This window comes from Anarhichas minor, unplaced genomic scaffold, assembly GCF_050575085.1.
Source record: "Anarhichas minor isolate MPS153535 unplaced genomic scaffold, ASM5057508v1 ptg000003l, whole genome shotgun sequence".
NCBI classification, from domain to species: domain Eukaryota; kingdom Metazoa; phylum Chordata; class Actinopteri; order Perciformes; family Anarhichadidae; genus Anarhichas; species Anarhichas minor.
Window position 1 is genome coordinate 17,515,443 of NW_027466449.1, and position 13,925 is coordinate 17,529,367.

Sequence of the window (13,925 nt, forward strand, 5' to 3'; positions counted from 1 at the left end):
GCGCATCTAATGCACCACCGGCACAGGAGGCTCTGGAGATAAAGTGCTAACCTATTTTCCACATTAAGAGGAAATGGCGCCCCCTGGTGTGCTTATTGAGCCAGCTCCTCCGCTGGGTTATAAAAGCACTACAGTAAAGCCAGCAGAGAGGGCCCTCATCACGATCCCTTCAGCGGTGGTTTGAGTTAAGGGGCCGATGGCACTCAGCATGGAGCCTCAAGGGGCTTTTAAGAGCTGCATTTCCCTCCACATGCAGCGCACCCTGCCGGAGGAAACAGATTTAACCGATTTCCACCGCAGTGCCCGGCTCCTCGTCGCGGTCACACATGATTCTGTCCACAGTATTTAAAAGCTCTTTAATGTTTTATGAACAGCAACACACCTTCTCTCTGAGGAACCGGAGCCATGTTAGCAGATTTAAGTCTCAGCGTTCTGCTTTTTATGACACACACTTTATTGTTAAAGGTCAACTCGTCCACCTTCACTCTGCACATATAAAATGTAGGCTGATGAATAAAAGGAGGAGAGTTTGGAGTGAAAGGACAGTGAGACAGCTGTGATTTATATTTTTAATAGTTTGCTCGACACCGTCATCAAACTGGTCACACAAATAAGATTTGAAATGTTTTTTTTAATAGAATTTAGGACAACCAAATATGTAAAAGAAAAAGAAAAAAAGAAAACCAACAGCAAAAGCGAAATTGAATTCACTTGATTATTATTTTTTTGTTTTCCTTAAAAAAATATCAGCCTTTCCCCCTGGTTCACAAACCGTTCAAAACCTGGACAAACAGAAATAACATTATCGATTCCGAGAAGCTGGAAGGCCGTTACCATTTGTTGGCAAATATAAATATGGTGGTTTTGAACAGGGAAAGAGTGTACGTACAGTTCACACCACGGTTGGACACTCTGCACTGCCTGTATCAATTATTTCAGTAATGTAGAAAACCAGGATTCCTTTTTTTCCGATTCAAATCAATGCGTTTATGACAAGGAAATATTTACATTCAGCCAGCTTTAATAGTCTCTGGAGTTTGCCGTTTGTGTTGCCCTTCGGTCATGTTTTGATTGTCTATTCGGGAGCGTAATTGTGAGTGTATGTGTAGTCCGAGTAGTGATCCTGTGCCCCGCCCCTGCCTGCCGGGTAACCCCAAAAGCAGGGTCCACCTCCCGACCCGCCCCCCCGATCGTGTCCTCGTCCTGGCCGAGGCCAAAGCGCTACTGGTGGAGGTCCTCTACCTCGATAGCTCCCTAAAGAACCAAGACCCATACCCCCCCGCATAGGCCCATGGTCCATCTGTCCAGGGATGCCACCTATACTGCCGTAGCCGATGCCACACATTGGATGTGGAGGCATCTTAGGCCTGACTATAGAGCCCCCCCTGGTGGCCACTGTGGGAATACCCACAGAAGCTCCAAGGTTGTTAATGCAATTCACCTGAGTCCTGCCCCCCTGACTACCAGGGGCGCTGCCTCCGAGGGTTTCCCCAGTCTGATGAAGCCCGCTGGGGTCCAGAGGTCCGCTAGCAGTCCGACAGGAGCTGGTCCCCCATAGACCGTCCCCAGGCCGGGTGAGTGTCCTGTCACGTTGCGAGGGGGTCCCGCCAGCATTTTGATGAATGCCAGCCATGTACGCTGGCTGGGCTGAGTCACTGTGGTCTGTGTAAGGGAGGGAGGTGGTGAGCGGGGAGTTCCCAGCAGCCCCGGCTCCGCCGGCGTCCGAGCCGTACATGTGGCCCAGCATCATGAGGTGAGGCGGAGGGGGAGGTCTGACCTCCAAGGGGAGGGACGCCAGGTTGGCTAGAGGTCCTGCCGCGGCAATGACGGCCGGGGGCGGGATCGTGGCAGGGGATGGGGCCGCTGGGACCGGGGGGCGGTAGTCCTGTTCCTGGGTGCTGCTGCAGGGTGACGCGGGGTAGGCCGGGGAGGCCGCGTAGCTGGAGGAGCCGGTGTAGGACGACCACGAGGCCGAGGGGCACAGGAAGCTCTGGTGGGGGTTCACGGGGAAACCTCCCGGGGACAAGCCGCCGATGTCCGAAGAGCCCATCCCCATCTGGTTGGTGGCCTTGAACTGAGAGATGGCCGTTTTGAGAGCGCTGTACTCGGACAGCGTGGGAGTTCTGTCGGGGGTGGCCTGCTGCTCCGGGAGCGGAGGCCGAAACTCCTCCGTCTCTGGGGGGGGCGGAAGCGGAGGCTTCCCCTTCTCCACGGCCTGGCTCCGCTCTGGGGGATCCGACACGGTGGTCGGCTCACCTCCATCATTATTATCATCATCCTCATCATCATCATCATCATCCTCAGAGTCTAACGACATGTCCTCCTCTTCCACACACTCGTCATTCACTACTAGCAGAGCAGGAAAGAGGCAGAACGAGAGAAACGAAAGGAAGAAATGATCAAACAAATGTGTTACAGATGCATTAACAGCATCAACAGTGTATTAAATAACTTAATGGACATATTTAACTGTCAAGAACGCTGTACAGAACAAAAGTTACACTGCATGACATGAAATCCTCAATATTTTTGGCGGTTAGTCGTGCTGTTGACGCTACCCACCTGTAGAGGGCGGTGTTGGAAGCTCATTTTGATTGATGGAGCCGATCAGACTGTGGAAACCGCTCATGACGTCGTCGATGCTCCCGATCACGATCCCGTTTCTGGAGTACTGGAGGAACATCTCAAACGGCCGCTCTGTAAAAAACACACATCACATCACAAATAAGCCAAAAGACAGCCGTCACTCCAATAATGGATTTAATTTTAAAAGGTATAAAAGGACGACACGTCTCACACCAACACTTTAAACAGAGTTATTATTACAGCACGCCTCGTCTCGCTGTTACGTGAAGCTTAGTTTATGCTCGCCACGGTGAAGCCGGCTCGAGCGCTTGAAAATGACGTAATGCCGCGTGCGATCACCCGACTGTTACGAATAGTTCACTGATAAAAGCACCATCTACATGTTATTTAATGCTTTTAATACTTGACTTGTTTCTTTACAGATCTTGTACAAAGGCGATAAAGTAGGCCATGAACATGAGATACGAGTTACACTCGTTGTCCTTTTGATTCCTCACAGTTCATTTTGTTTGTTCGCCCTCTGGCCTCCGTTAACGCTCGTCCGCGGAGGCTCGAGCCCCGGCGCCAAGCGCGAGTACAAACAAAGCTTTACGGCCGTCATCTACACAGAGCATGAAGCACACATCCTCCGTTTGGTGCTCAAGGCTAAAAACAACATCATCAAATAAAACTAAAAGTAGCTCAAATGGATAACACGAGACAAAGGAGCGGTGCTAGTCCACCACACAACAGTGGTTAGAGTGTTGGTTGACAAGATACCCAGCGACCCTGCGGCTGCTTTTTCTGCCAGAAAGCGGCTCTATATGTGGACACGGGGCCGCCGAGCCGATAGGGACGTGAACGACGATACCTGTGAGGAAGATAAGGTGCCGCTGCTGCGTGTGCTGAGCTTGGAGCTTGATCAGGCAGTCCAGGTCCGGAGCCTGACGCGACTGGGTGTCGCACTCGTGATACGGGAGGAACTCCACCAGGTGCTTCTTCTGATAGGAAGTGAGGAGGTTCAGCAGCCCCATGGCGTTGGTGTTCAACCTTTAAGAGAAGGAGCAGATTCATAGAGTGTCACGGTATTGATTCACGGCTCAAAGTCTGGCTAAAGATAATTAGGATTTGGTTACCACTATTTTGGGGAAAGCTCCTACTCAAGATACTGACCTCCCCAGTTCTTTCAGCTTCTTCTGGGACTTGCAGTGCACCTTCCACTGCCAGGGGTGCTCGGGGGTGCTCTGCTCCTCCAGGAACTTCAGCAGCCCCTGCAAACGATCTGCTCAAAGAAATACATAATAAAAGCTCTGAAGTATTGTCCAACCGATCCATGAATTCGCACAGCTCCCCTCAAAGAACGGCCAAACCGTACCCTGTGTGATGAGGTCGGGGTTGAGGACAAACTCGTCAGACACCATGAAGCCCCCGGACACAAAGAGCTCATTGTAGGTGTGGTTCTTGACGTCGTCCAGAGTGTCCACTCCGGCGAAGCTCACCGAGGGCAACTTCTTCAGAGACACCAGAGCCGGGATCTGCAGGGCCAGAAGTAAAATACCTCGATACAGTATGCGGATAACCCTGACAACTCAAATAATTAAACACAACACTCTGCAGCAGATGTTCAATTGGCCGGTGGCGGGGTCGTACCTTGTGCACGTGTGCGGCGATGTCCTCGTTCGGGATGATGATGAGGAGCTTATCTAAACTGCCGCTGTTTTCCAGAAACGTCTGCGGGCTGCACTCGCTGTTGCCAAGACTCTTCAAGTACTCCTTTGTGACAGACAAGAGGGAGACGGAGTCGTTCAGAGACGAGACGGAGGAACGCGTCCTCCTCGCTTACACTTACAAACAGCGGCTTGACTGACGGCTGCAGAGAGAGCCGAGCGCCGAGACGAGGAACACATAGTGACAAAGGAGGAGCCGGTGTGGCGTTTCACATTCCTGTGAAACGCTTCTCTCCTGTGTGTGTGCGCGCGTGTGCGTGTGCGTGTGCGTGTGTGTGCGTGTGTGTGTGTGCGTGCCTGAGCAGATTACTACTGCAGAGCTGCAGAGGCTGATAAAAAAAGAGATCTAAATTAAATCTACAGATGAAGAATATGAAAGAAAATGGATGTGAAAATATGTAAAGAATGAGGGCTGCCCCGTCTTAGTCGGTTACTCGACTAATCGGTCGTTTTGGTTTTAGTCAAATAAGTGTGATTAGACAAAGATGTTGATAATCCAGTTAAAGTGGAGGTAGCTCATCAGATGAATCAGCTGTTCAGCTTCTGAAATGTGAGGAGTTTATTTTTAGATCTGAAATCTTTGCGCTGTGAATGGATCAAGTGGAAGATGTCACGGAGGACTCTGGGAGCTTGTGAGGGACATTTTTCACTATTTTGACCCATTTATTGAGTGAACCATCTCACAGAGGAATGAATAACGTGACCGACAGTGACTGCCGTACGTGTGCCGTACCTTGATCTCCTTGCAGACGGTGCTCTCCTCCCCCTCGTCCCCGCAGTAGATGTAGAACTTGACCGTGTTCTTGGTGACGTCCTTAAAGATCTCCACCAGGCTGCTGAAAACCTCGGGCTTCAGCTGACCGATGAGGCTGCCGGCCAGCAGGCCCGGCCCGCTGCCCGCAGCCGCTTTCTGGGCCTTGGTCTCTGGAGACTCTGGCGTGACGTGAGAGGGAGAGTAGATCTCTCCCTCCAACTCCGCCGACGAGCCTTCCGCTTTAGACTTCGTGGACGCCGTGCCTTTAACGATGCCCATTTTACCGCTGTGAGAGGAGGCGGCGCTCTTTGACAGGGAGGGGTCCGCTTTAGGCTTGGCAGTCTGTACCGGGGTGGGGGGCGGTGTGGTGAGATTCGACGTGGTCACCGGGGGCGGCGGGGAGGTGACCTGGGAGGGAGTGGGCGGGGCCGGGATCAACTTGTCCATCTTCTCGCACAGCGCTCTGACGTGGCCCTGAACGGGGACGGGGGACACGAAGGGCACCACAAAGTCCGAGAAGCAGCTGTTGGGCAGCCAGCAGTGGCGGGGGGGCAGCCGCGGGGACAGCCGCGACGCATAGCAGATGCGGTGAGTCTGCATGATGTTCTTAATGTCAGACGTGAGGCTGTGAATCTCCTGGTTCAGTATGGTGTCCAGGCTGATGGAGGGCCGGAAGGGAAGTTCCTCCACGGCCGGTAACGTCGGCGATGCGCCCGGCTTTTTAGTTTCCGCGTTGATGGGCGTCTTCGGCTCTGCGTAGCTGTCCGTCACCGTCACGGGCTCCGGCTCAGGAAAAGGCTGCGCTTGGTCTGGAAGGAAAAAAAGAAGAAGAAGAAGAAGAAGAAGAAGAAACATGTCACACAAGAAGCCTCGTGAAGCAGATCTAAATATGCCCACAAGGGGAGCGAGGTCTCTGTGTAAAGACTGCTTTGAGGTACCTTCACTGGCCGGGTTCACCCAGGTGGTGGTGTCTGAGGTGTGAGCTTGCTCTGCTGGGGAGCCGGGGCTGAGTGGACTACCAGGGCTACAGTCCATGTCCTCCTAAACGGAATAAAAAAAACAGCAATTATTTTTAGATCTACAAACACGTCTAAGGCCTCGATCACACCGAGACCAGTCGGTGGTTTTCTTTAGTAAGCCTGGTGCGCACTTCTCTCTTGCGCTGTACATCATGTGGTTTTCTAGCGAGTATAAAAGGGACATGTTAATAACAGAGCAAGAGAGAGAGACTGCACGAGGAACGTTGTTTGCTTTTGATCTTGACTGGACATTGGACTTCTTTGCCTGAGTTACAATCCGACAGAAATGGTGGATCAGTGTTCTTGAGAAGTTTTGTTTTAATGTTTTTCTCTTTGACAAAGAGCCACTGGAACGCCGGTAGATGTGGTGGGAACGGATAATAGCAAATGACAAAAGGTTGATATTAGCGTTTTTAATTAAATGGACTCTATACATTTTTCCCCCTCTTTTGATCCAACAGCAAGAGCTCGACAGCTGCTTGAATGCATTTCCCCCCCCAGTTAATTACATTTGATCACTCCAATCATCCAACAGATCACATCTCACCTCTGTGTAGTTGGTGTGAGACGCGGGCTCATTCGGGTTCTTGAGATCCGGCTCGAGGAAGGCGGGTTCCCCGCTCCCCGTGCCCGTCGACGGTTCGCCGTGGTTCGACTGCGCGGACGTGGAACCCTGAGCCACGGCTTTGTTGAGGGTAGCCAGGAGGATCTTGAGGAGGCGCTGGGTCTCGTTCACCGCGGGGGCGCCGGCGTTGCCGTGAGCCCTCAGGTCGGTGTCGTAGATGCCCATGCTCTCCATCACCGCTGTTAGATTGTCGCCGTGTCCGACCTCATCTCCGATCTCTTCTGCTTGGGCTCCTAGCGGGAGACACACAGCCAATTAGAGACGATTTAAAATATCCTCAATATCCTGAACTCTAATAACTACGGTTTTCCTTGTGAAGCAGGATTATGCATCATTGCAAATTTGCCAACTTTTATGGGTTAAAATAATATTTACGGTTGAAATTAAACTACCTTAATTGCAGTTCAGGTTCTAGTGCACTTAACTCTACAATGGCTGTTCCACCAGCAGAGAGGAATATAAACAGAAACCTCAACGTTTAACAACGAAAACAAGCGTAAAGTAATTCAATTTGCAAAGCAATACACTGGCTGCATGTTAAAATAATGCCAACGCTCTTTTTTTTTATTTTAATTTGCAATTACTGAGAGCTAATCAGACAGGGCTGTGAAACTAATATAATATTCATTATTTCAGAGGAAAAAAAACCCTCAAATTAAATCACACAACTGAAGCCTCGGCCCTCCTCACCTCTGCTGGGTTCCCCGTTGCTGAGCGGGTCCGTGCGTTGGTGCTTGTTCGCGCCCCCCCGATCGTCGCCCTCGAACTTCCTCTTCAGGCTGCTTACGTCCCACGCCCCGTCCTCCCCCCGCTCCTTCCCCGGCTCCTTCACGATCGCCTTCTTGTGAAGCTGGATCAGCTTCAGCAGCTGCTTCATCTTGTCTTTATCGTACTCGTTCTGGGACAGACGCAGCTTCTGAGGGGGCTGAGGCTGGGGCTCCGCGGGGGTCTTGTGCTGCGCCTGGGCCCCGTTAGAATGGGCCAACCCTTCTCTCCGCCTGCTGCTGCTGCTGTCCGACGGCGGTTTCTCCTGTGCCGGCCTGTCCGGAGGCGGCTTCTCCGCAGGCGGCCTCTCCGCGGGTCTCTCCGCCCTGTCCGAGCCCCTGTCCGAGCCGCCCCAGTCGGACACGGGGCTGTATTCCACTGGGGCCGGCGCAGGTGTGGGAACGGGCACGGGCGTGGGCACGGGCGCCCTTATTCTATTGATGACGTTCTTCGTCTTGCTCAGAGGTAAAATGTAGTTGCCGGGGTTGTGCACGTAAGAGCGCAACACGGCGTCCATGTTGCATTTGGGTCTGTGCACCAGCAGCGGGTTGGTCCTGTCGTCCGCGTTGTATTTGTAGTCGGGCAGAATGAACGGCCGCACCGTGCCCGAGTCCTTGCGGGTCAGGTAGTCGGTGGCCTGGCGCTCCACCCCCGAGCTCAGGTCCTTGCCCGGGTTGGCGCGCAACTTGAAGAGCGCGTAGTGCAGAGCCGGGACGAAGGGATCCACGGAGGACAGGATGGCGGGCTGGGGCTCCGTCGACAGCGGCTCTGGCTCGAACAGTCTGGATGCTGCGATGGAGGACGCACGTTAGTGTCGCGTTAAAGACGTCTATCTGCACTAATAGTCTTTAGAGACAGGATCTTTACACCAGGAGTTAGTTATAACATAGAAACCAGACTAGACGTGAGAAACATCTTTGCTGTATCCAAACATTCTCTGTTTCTTAATAAAACATTCCGGTTGCGAGCTTCATGCTTCCACTGGAGGCCCAATCACAATAACAAAAGGATGGATAGAGTGAATAATACTTACAATACTTGACAACCATCCTTGACTCCTGAAAGATGAATAACGCTTGCAGGTTCTTCTCGACGCGCCCCCGCCGCTCTGCAAAACAAACAGAAACTTTTTTTTACAGTTGAACCCTTCGCCGAAGGCAACAAGTGGGTGTTCAAACGGCACAGCGGAGAGCTTTAAGAGGAGTAAAAGCTTTTTCGGCACCTTTGGACTCGACCATCTGCGCCGAGGACAGCAGGAAGAGAAAGCCCCGGTCAAACAAGGACTTCACCAGCACCTGAATGAGAGGAGAGCAGGGTCAGAAGACCCACAGTGCATCATTATCTGATAATGTGAGCGATCATAACACCAGTCTGACTGCTGGACAGGTTTTCCTGTGTGTACACGAGTACTTCAGCTTTTTAAATGTCTTTTTAAATAAGCAGCATGACCGCTGTGACAGATGGTTCTCTACATTATCTACTTGTTAAGAAGGAGAAAAGATCAAACGATTACATCGTGTTATAAACTATAATCTCCATTCTTCTGTGTGTGTTTCTTAGATTTCGAAGTATATTTTGTCGACACGCTGAGAGTCACATTCCGGATCTTTTCGGTTAGTTTCCACGCACGGGAACGCGGTGGCTAGCGGCCGAAGGTTGACTCACCATCCTGTCCCTCTCCAGTTTGTGGACCAGCGCTGCCAAGCTGCCGCTGGTGGGTTTGCCTTTACCGTCCACCACCTCGAACAGGCTGCAGGACATCCCACATTTCATCACTGCGGACAGAAGAAAAGCAAGAAATGAAGCTCATCTACGCAGCGGCTCGGTTTTTATCTGAAACACCTTGTTTGCAATCACATCGATGGATTAAGTCCACGTTCCTGTAATACACGACGCGGGCGCTTGCATTTAGAATAGATTGATGACTTGAATATGATTTGATGATGAGGTGAACACGTGTGGGGTGAGGACTGACCTTCCCGTGATGCGCTGTAAGTGTCCCAAGAAAAGAGCACAGAGGGAATCTTTCGCTTCACCTGATCCAGCTGCATGCCTCTGCTCATCTCCAGCTTCTCAGGCCTTCAGGGAAGCAGATTTATCAGAGAGATAAATATATATATTGACTGTATATTGAGTGGATTCTAGCTTCCTCTTTGCAAAGTGAGCGTCTTTAGAAGCACCGGGGAGGTTCAGGGTGAACAGGACTATGAAGGTTTACTCACAGTTTGAAGGGGAGGTAAGGGCGCGACGAGGACCGTAAACAGATTGGGAATAACTCGTGGCCCTTGTTCACTAATGGACCACTCCACACCGTGTAGCAGCTCCTCCCTAAAACAACAGGCATCCACAGCACAGGTCAGAGGTCAGACACGATACAAAGAGCTCATAACTAAAACAGCACTTCGTCCTCTTGGTGAATCGGATCATTTTGAGGGTGCAGCACTTAGAACTGCGCTCATCTCTAACTGAAGCGCCACGTTAAGATTTTGGGGAGCCAGGTTATTTGTCTCATTCAATATTTATCAAATATCTAAAAGTCAAAAATAGTTTTTACCTCGACCTCCTTCAGAGGAAATAGTGTGAAACCTGTGAAGCAGAGAGAGAGAAGAGCCTGTTAAAAACAACACAGAACATGGTAACAACCCTCCCGACTGTCTGCAGATACCTGCTGATGGAACCGTACCTGTGTGACGTCATGGGCGTAGCAGCGGCCTCCTTGCCTTTGTACTTGAAGGAAACCACAGCGTAGGGGCACACGTGCCGCGGCCGGGCCTTGATCTCATCGAACGCAAACTCAAAGAAATATTGCTTTAAAAAAAAAAAAACAATAAGAAAGACACATTCAATTATACAAATACTGTCCCAAGAAATAAGAGAACTCACATTACTTTAAAAACACGCTACACGTGATGAGTGAAGTCTACCTGCGTGAGCTCAAACGCCCGGTAAGACAGCAAAGACGTGACCCTGTTGGCACTTTTGGACAAGTGACAGTCGAACTTGGGAGTAGGTTCCATCGCGTTCTTAGGCATGTTCTCGTGGATGTGCTTTATTCGACCCTGAGAGGACAAACACACGGGTGAGCTGAACATCTCCCCCCCTTAAGAGGGTTACAACTCTGTCAACGTCACAAACTGAACGGCAGCCTTACATACCCTCATAACTTTAAAAACGATCATGTCTCCGGACGAGCCCACTTCAAAGGGATTGATTTGTAACAGGTCGGAATATTTGGAGACGTAAACACCTGCGATGACAAAAGAAGTGAATTAGAAGAGAAAGCGTCACACGATGCATTGAAAGTCTCACATTTACGCTGTTAAAAGTGACTTCAAGTCAAGTTTTCATTGGAAGCCGGTGACATGAAGCTGCAAACTGACGTTAGTTTAGTTAACAGCATAATTACGTCAACGAGCGCTTCGGCAACACTTTTGAACGTAGCCTGAGAATTATGTCGATTACTGGTTGATGTATTTTAGAACAAGACAAAGCCGTCACTCCTTGTGTGTGTAGTCAGTTGTGACCCAACATTGAAGTGATATATTGCTGCATATATCAGAGTCATTCCCAGCCGTGGATGTGGCACGTTAATCAGGTCTAAATGCTAATCAAACATCTTCAGATGCAAATCATCCATCAGGGCGGCGACTCTTTAAACAATATCCGTGAACAACAGTCTCCTTTCACAGCAATACGACTAACTGACGACGTATGTGTAGATATTTATACGTAATCTGTGTCGATTGATCTCAACGGGAGACATTTTGAGGATAATAAACAGTTAACAAGCAACTTAATAGAGTTCACGAAAAGACGAGGTTTTACATTAGTATTGTGTAAAATGACAATAAGCACAGTTTAAAAAATAAAAACATGACTAACTTACCCACTGATGGATTTCCTAGTGTAGTGATCCTGGAGTGTCCAACCGACAGACCCTTCTCACAGATCCACTGGAGCTGCGCACAACAAGAGAACGAACAAAAACGAGTCACAACTTTGCCTCAGGTGAGTTTACACTGGGTGCAGTACATCGTTGGAGCCTCGCGGCAGGTCAGTACCTTGGATTTGTCCGGATAAAGGAAGCAGTACGACTCGGTCAGCTCTTGTTCCGTCCGCCCCTCCTGCTTCATCTCTCTCCGCTTCTCGATGAACTGCCACAAAAATGAGCAGCATGAAACTCACAAACATCCCACCGTGTACTTATATATACACACACATGTTATGTGGTTAAACACGTGCTGTCACACATGTGCTCTTTCCTGCAAATACAAAAAGGGATCAAACATTCCACGGTGACATTGTGCAGCAGGACAGATGGCGACGGCCCACCTCCTTCTCCAGCAGCTCGTTGTGGATGAGCCGGGCCTTGCAGTACGAGAAGGTTCCTCGCGACGACGAGTCGAGGTAAAACGAGGAGACGATCTTCACGAGGTCCTCGAACTCCCGGCTGTCGGGGGGCAGGAACTGGTACAAGCCTGCGCACGAGAAGAGGGGAAACCAGCGGGGTCAGCATCGAGCAGAAGGAGGTACAACAAAAAGTAAAGTAAAACGTTGAAGTCTGACCACGGGAGACAGAAACATCAAACGGACTATCCTCTACTCTCATTTAGAGGGTGATATATGAAATATTGTTTCTTTCTTGCACGAAAAGAGGAATCAAACATGTTTATCATATATTGACATATGTCAATATTAGGAGCAGGAGGAAGTGACGTGCTTGCAGACGAGTGCTCTTTGTGTACCGAGGGTAACTGAGGGGTCCTTTAAATAAAACACTGATGGACAACAGTAACCAGGAACTCCTTCACATCAACGGAAAAAACCCAGCTGGAACAGGCGACACAGAGACGTACTATGTCAACCCAAACACATGCAAATGAGTGAAACCACCGCTACACTGACTGGATGGAGCATCACAAGCATGGAGGTGTAACAGGTAGTAAACATCTCTCATGTGAAGCACAAAGTAGTGCAGCCAGGTCCATCTCACAAGAGTTTCCTACTTGTGCATGAAGACTTTGTGTGCGCGGCTTAAAAATGTCAAGTCCGGCAACTTCAGCTGAACTTTGCATATATGCAAATAACTTTTGGGACATGATGGGGGGGGGGGGTGTAGTCTGTAGGAGTGTTTAGGGTGATTTGTAAGAGGGATGCTGCAGTGGGACGAGGAGTGGGCAGCACTTGGTGTCCTGGTACTGTGAGAACATCCACAGAAGACAGGTGGAGGTGGATCATTTCACGCCCTTCACTGAGGTCAGTGAGACACCCCCACATGTTGTCAGGTGACGGTTGCAAAAACACACTCCATGACACCAGCTGCATCAGACTCTGGTCCTGTGGAAAAGGTGATGGTGGGCTTTGTATATTTAAAATAAATGGACAGAATGGACAGTGCTGCCTGTCTGTCTGTCTCTCTCTGGACTTTGGGGACAACCAGAAGCTGTGTCTGCTTAATACCACTCGCGCTACATTTGTCAACGGCTATCTTCCCCCCTCGTGTTTAAATAATAGGACCGTTGGTTTAATCACAATTTCAGTTAAAAGTCGTTAAACCAGCGTGACCAGCAGGTAACGCTAGTTAGCGTAACGGTTGACGTTAGCAGGGGCTAGCAACATGCAGCAGAATTAAGAAAAAGACGGACAGGCTGTGTTTTCAAAATAGCAGCACCACCTTTTATCTTCCTCGGGATTTGGAAATTCCTCCGCGGCTGCTCTTCGCCGGGTCTCGCCTGCGAGCTCCTCCGCCGTTCGGGGGCTTCTTGTTCGGGCATTACGCCGTCTCCACATCCAGGCTGATCGCCATTTTGTTGGTTGACTGTGGCCGAGGTGGCGGCTGAATTCTTCGGGTGCTCGCCACCACCCTCCTCCGGCTGGAGATAGTCCGTCTCGGTACATTCTGCGTCCCTTCTCCCGTTGGGGTTCAGGGCCATTTTACCGAGGCACACCGTGCGCAGCTATTAACGGGCAATGTAGCTGTAAAACGATTACGGCACCGCTTCACTCACACTCACACACACACATATACACTCTCTCTCCTCTTCACCCTGCCTCCGCCATTGTGAAAATGACGTACACGTTCTTCTCCACCACTGCAAAACGCTGCCGTCACTATGTTTACATACAAGAACATCCGCGCCGCCCAGCGGCGGATGGATATACTGCGAGGCTTAATGTAACGTTATTGATGGATGTGGCGATGAGTGATGCAGCCAAAATATATGAAACCCTGCTATGGACGTCCTGACTGTACATCATTAATATTTAATTACATTTTTAACATCTTATTTTTTTAATCACTGTGCAACATTTTACAAGTGTGGATGGATATATATATATATATATATATATTGTGTGTGTATTTATATACTTATATTTATAGATGTATATAGTATATACACACTATATATATATAAATGTATGTATATGTAAACGTACATACATATGTGTTTATAAGTGTATATATATGT

At 49.9% G+C, this 13,925-nt stretch overlaps 1 protein-coding gene across 2 annotated transcripts; it reads right to left on the reverse strand.

Moving 5' to 3' along the window:
* Positions 1 to 555: 555 nt before the first annotated feature.
* On the reverse strand, positions 556 to 13,564 carry tasorb (transcription activation suppressor b). Of its 2 annotated transcripts, none has more exons than XM_076100800.1 (23): positions 13,130 to 13,564; positions 11,788 to 11,933; positions 11,517 to 11,609; positions 11,342 to 11,414; positions 10,611 to 10,702; positions 10,380 to 10,514; positions 10,139 to 10,263; positions 10,010 to 10,041; positions 9,678 to 9,783; positions 9,431 to 9,534; positions 9,121 to 9,230; positions 8,678 to 8,750; positions 8,489 to 8,563; positions 7,381 to 8,244; positions 6,613 to 6,923; positions 5,985 to 6,087; positions 5,026 to 5,855; positions 4,216 to 4,338; positions 3,941 to 4,100; positions 3,739 to 3,847; positions 3,437 to 3,615; positions 2,563 to 2,697; positions 556 to 2,349 (listed from the first exon to the last, which is right to left on the reverse strand). In XM_076100800.1, the coding sequence occupies exons 1-23, from the start codon at positions 13,386 to 13,388 to the stop codon at positions 1,076 to 1,078; spliced, it is 5,511 nt and encodes a 1,836-aa protein (XP_075956915.1). In that variant the 5' UTR covers positions 13,389 to 13,564; the 3' UTR covers positions 556 to 1,075. The 2 variants fall into 2 exon arrangements, with proteins under 2 accessions (XP_075956915.1, XP_075956924.1); XM_076100809.1 differs by having other exon boundaries at positions 556 to 2,346; positions 13,130 to 13,563.
* Positions 13,565 to 13,925: the final 361 nt, after the last annotated feature.

Bases quoted from the DNA above. Each gene is read 5' to 3' on its own strand.
- tasorb (XM_076100800.1), bottom strand. From the start codon at position 13,388: ATGGCCCTGAACCCCAACGGGAGAAGGGACGCAGAATGTACCGAGACG. The intron at 8,245-8,488 runs GTAAGTATTATT...CCTCCATCGCAG, and splicing joins AAGGATGGTTGTCAAGTATT to CATCCAGACTGTTCGAGCCA. The intron at 5,856-5,984 runs GTACCTCAAAGC...TTTTCCTTCCAG, and splicing joins GGTGAACCCGGCCAGTGAAG to ACCAAGCGCAGCCTTTTCCT.